This window comes from Bison bison, unplaced genomic scaffold (assembly GCF_000754665.1).
Source record: "Bison bison bison isolate TAMUID 2011002044 unplaced genomic scaffold, Bison_UMD1.0 scf7180017864221, whole genome shotgun sequence".
Lineage (NCBI taxonomy): Eukaryota > Metazoa > Chordata > Mammalia > Artiodactyla > Bovidae > Bison > Bison bison.
The window spans coordinates 1,558,901-1,563,624 of NW_011494793.1; the positions used below are offsets into that span (position 1 = coordinate 1,558,901).

General features: G+C 46.9%; 1 protein-coding gene across 1 annotated transcript in view; it reads left to right on the forward strand.

Annotated features, from left to right (window-relative positions):
- Window positions 1-105, forward strand: part of SLC27A1 (solute carrier family 27 (fatty acid transporter), member 1) — a 40,703-nt gene extending 40,598 nt beyond the window's left edge. The window contains exon 15 of the mRNA XM_010845680.1: window positions 72-105. Within this exon, the coding sequence (XP_010843982.1) occupies window positions 72-105 (34 nt within the window). The remainder of the gene's footprint in view (window positions 1-71) is intronic.
- Window positions 106-4,724: the final 4,619 nt, after the last annotated feature.

Genomic DNA, 4,724 nt, shown 5'->3' on the forward strand with positions numbered 1-4,724 from the left:
CGGTGGCTCATCCCAGACACCCATCGGTGGGGCTGGCCACCCAGACTGCCCCCCGTCCCTCCCTCTGGCAGCACCACCCGGCAGCTAGAACAGCAAGGCCAGTAGCAAATGACCCCGTGCTGTTTCGCATGGGCCTTTTCAAGCACTGAGGTTTTGTTTCCTCGTTGAGTTTAAGAAATAAACCTGCAGAGCGTCTGGTGCCTGATAGGAGCTCAGCCACTCACCTTTTGTCTCCATGTGGCCCAGAACCCTGTGAGTCTCAGAGAGCAGAGAGCAGGCCCCTCCCAGGGAACACATGATTGGTCGCCAGACACAGGCAAAACACACTCGGCCTTTACTGATAGCTCCTGTTGCCTCTTCTCCCACCTGCAAGGTCCAGGGTCTGGGGACTGGATAGGGGGTGGCGGGGCCACGGGTTAGCATTCTTACCACCTCCCTATAGCCTCTGGGTTCTGGCAGGTGCACAGGATGGCCCGGGACAAACCGTATGTCTCGGCAGGTCTGGCTTCCCCTCTCTGGGGGGCCAGCATGTGTGGCTGTAGCTCTGAGTGAGAGCCACCAGGCCTGCGAGGGTAACTGTCTGAGCTGGGATTTGAACCCAGGACATTGAGCTCCAGAGTTCATCTTCTCAGCTTCCTCCTCCAGAATTACAATGTCTGTCTTATCTTGTCTCCAAAGGAGAGAGGAAGAAAATCGTATGAAAATTGCTAGGTGCTAGGTGGGGGCACCCAGGGGGTTACTCTGGGGATGCATGGGGGTTGGATGAGTCCTGGACCAGCCTAAGAGAGGATGAACTATTGTTGTGGGGTGCTGGTCCTTCACTGCTCACAGTGCAAGGAAGGTGATGCAAGGTAGAGCCTTTGAGATGCCCAGTGAAGGTGAGAAAGATACGTCGTGGTGGGGATGGAGGCCCCTGGTGTGCTGATAAGCAAGTGCATTCTGGGTAACATCCCTTCAGACATCTGACCACCTCCAAAGGTGTCATCATGGTCCCTGTTGAACAAATGAGGAAACTGAAGACACAGGGAGGGGAATGAAGTCCCTGTCAGGGGCTCTAGTGAGGAAGTGGTCTAGTGGGGACCTTTCTCAGTGCACAGTCAGTCTCTCTAGCTGCAACAATGTAAGAAGTTCTCTCCGACCAGCAAGAAAATAATCCTGATGACTGTTCGGTTCCGGCTCTGTGTGTGTTTGCTCTTAAAAATTAATAGATTTTTATTTATTACCACAGTCTGAGGTTTACAGAAAAATGAGCAGAAAGGACAGAGTTCTCATATGCCCTTTGACCGCTGTTTCCACTAGAATTAACATCTGACATTCGTGGGCTACGTTTGTTACACCTGATGAGTTAATGTTGATACATTATTATTAAGCCAAGTCCACAGTTTACATTAGGGTTCCACTCTGTTGTACATTCTATGGGTTTCAACAATACATAATGGCTTGCAACCACCCTTAAGAGTATCACAAAGAATAGTTTCTCTTGCTCTAAAAATCCTATGTTCCACCTCTCATCACTCCTATCCCAACCTGTGGCAACCACTGTTCTTTTTACTGTCTCCCTAGTTTTGTTTTTTCCAGACTGTCATGGATAGATTTGGAATCAGACTGGGTGTCATCTTTTCAGAGTGACTTCTTTCATTTGGGGTTCCTCTATGCCTTCTTCTGGCTTGATAGATCTGTATTTTTTTTCCCCATGCCAAATTAGGAGCTCCGTTGCCCCTGGGGACCCTCAGTAAATCATGAAGAGAGATGGGAGCTGATAGTGCTCTGCCCCGAGCTGCTCCTTTCTGGATGGGCCCTGGAAGAATGTGCACAGAGAGGACGCCTGTACTTGTGGGAAGGGAAACGCCCCAGCCTGGTGTTGGCAAGTGTGCTGTGAGAGGCAGGGGCTGGGCCGTGCACAAGGGACCAGGAAGCAGCAGCAGCTGCCCGAGCGGGCACATGGAAGACGAGAGTTAGCGCCAAGAGCTTCAGGGATAGGGGGCTGCAGGCTGGGTCCCTGCCCCACACTCTTCTGGCGTCCCCATCACTTTGGGGAAGAGTCCAGGCTCTTTGGGTAGCACTGCTGTCCTGCAGGCTGCTTCCCTTGTACCATGGATAATTGTTTCCAGCCTGTGTCTGGTTTCAACGCCTTCATTCCGATTATTCCTTGTGCCTGAATCACTATTTTTAATTGAGCTAATTATGCAGACCATAAATTCGCCCTTTTAAATAGTGCAACATAGTGGCTTTTAGTATATTCACAGGGTTATGCAACCACCCCCTATGTCTAATCCCAGAACATTTTCATCACCCCAAAAAACCCTCATATCCATTAGAAGTCACTGCCCATCCTCTGTCTTCAACCTCTGGCAACTACTACTTCCTGTCTCTATGGATTTATCTATTCTGGATATTTCATAGAAATGGAATCACACAATCTGTGGCCTATGGTGTCTGACTTATTTTCTCAGCATGCTTTTAGATTCATCCAAGTTGCAGCTCATTCCTTTTTATGGCCAAACAATATACCATTGTATGGGTAGACCACATTTTTTTTTTAGCCACCAATTGATGGATGTTTTTTTATTTCTTTTTTTTTTTTTTTTTGGCTATTGTGACTAATGCTGCTGAGATCTTTTGTGTAAAAGTTTTTGTGTGAACGTATGTCCTGAATTCTCTTGGGTATAAACCTAGGTGTGGAAATGCTAGGTCACATGGTAACTATGTTTAACCTTTTGAGGAACTGCCAGACTGTTTTCCACAGTGACTGTATCACTTTATGTTCCCCGCAACAGCAGTGTGTGAGTTCCAGTTTCCCACATCCTCCTCAGCACTTATTTTCTGTTTTTTGTTTGGTTTTTTTTGGCCGCACAGCTAGGCATGCAGGATCTTAGTTTGCCAACAAGTGGTCGAAATTGTGCCCCCTGCAGTGCAATCTTGGAGTCTTAACCACTGGACTGCCAGGGAAGTTCTGTCTTTTTTATTGTGATCATTTTAGTGGGTATTCAGCGGTATCTCCTTATAGTTTTGGTTTGCATTTCTTGAGGGCTAATAAGTAGAACATCTTTTCATGTGTTTGTTGTTGCCTAGTTGCTAAGTCCTGTCTGACTCTTTGCCATCCCATGGACTGTAGCCCACCAGGCTCCATGGAATTCTCCAAGCAAGAATACTGGAGTGGGTTACCATTTCCTTCTCCAGGGGGATCTTCCCAATCCAGGGATCGAACCTGCATCTCCTGCATTGGTAAGCAGTTTCTTTACCACTGAGCCACCTGGGAAGCCATCTGTATACCTCCTTTGAAAAGAAATGTCATTCAGATCCTTTGCCCAGTTTTTAACTGGGTCGTCTATTTAGAGTTGGAAGACTTCTTACTGTAATTCTGTATACTAAATCCTTATAAGATATAGTTTGCAAATTTCTCCTATCCTGTGGATTGTCTTTTCACTCTTTTGGTAGTATCCTTTGAAACATATTTTTCATTTTGATGAAACTCAGTTTATCTGTCTTTTTTCTGGCCACACTATGCAGCATTTGGGAACTTAGTTCTCCAACCAGGGATTGAACCTGTGGCCCCTGCATTGGGAGCATGGAGTCTTAACTGCTGGACTGCCATGGAAGCCCCACTCTTGCTTTTGGAATCATTTTCTAACCCAAGGTCATAAAGATTGATGCATCTGCTTTCTAAGAATGTTTTCGTTTTAGCCCTGACATTTAAATTTTTGTGCACGGTTTGAGGTGGGAATCTCTATTAGTTTTCTAGTGCTGAGGTGACAAATACCGCTAACTTGGTGGCTTAACACCAGTCATTTTACAGTTCTGAACGTGAGAAGTCAGAACTGGACCTTACTTGGCTAAAATCAAGGTTTGACAGGGCTGCTTTCCTTCTGGAGTTTCTGAGACAATCCACTTCCTTGCCTCTTCCAGCATTTAGAAACTGCCCACATTCCTTGACTCGTGGCCTCTTCCTCCCATCTTCAAAGCCATCAGCAGTGGGCTGAGTCTTTTTCATGCTGTCATTTCTCTGGTCCTCCTCCTTCTGCCTCCTCCTCCCATTTTCAGTGACCCTTGTGATGATATTGTGCTCATTCATGCAATCTCTTCTAAGGACAGGTGATTAGCAACCTAATTCAATCTGCAACCTTCATTTCCCCCTGCCAAGTAACCTAACAAATTCATAGATTTAGGGAACATAGATTTTGGAGAAGGCAATGGCACCCCACTCCAGTCTTGCCTGGAAAATCCCATGGATGGAGGAGCCTGGTGGGCTGCAGTCCATGGGGTTGTGAAGAGTTGGACATGACTGAGTGACTTCACTTTCACTTTTCACTTTCCTGCATTGGAGAAGAAAATGGCAACCCACTCCAGTGTTCTTGCCTGGAGAATCCCAGGGATGGGGGAGCCTGGTGGGCTGCCGTCTATGGGGTCGCACAGAGTCAGACACGACTGAAGTGACTTAGCAGGGTGTGGACACCATTGGGTGCCGGGGACCAGCCCCGGCTGAACCAGGGTATTCGAAGGAGAGACGGCGTCGGCGAGGATCAGGAAACAACTGCTTAATTAAACGTTAATTAAGGATATAAAGAGTAATAGAATGAGGATAGCTCAGTGAAGAAATTCAGTGGAGAAAAGAGGCTGAATAATTCAGCCAGAAGGTAAGAGAAAGAACGACATGGTGAGACCAAGTTTCGGTGAACAAGGCCCGCACTTTATTTTTCAAAGTAGTTTTTATACCTTAAGTTATG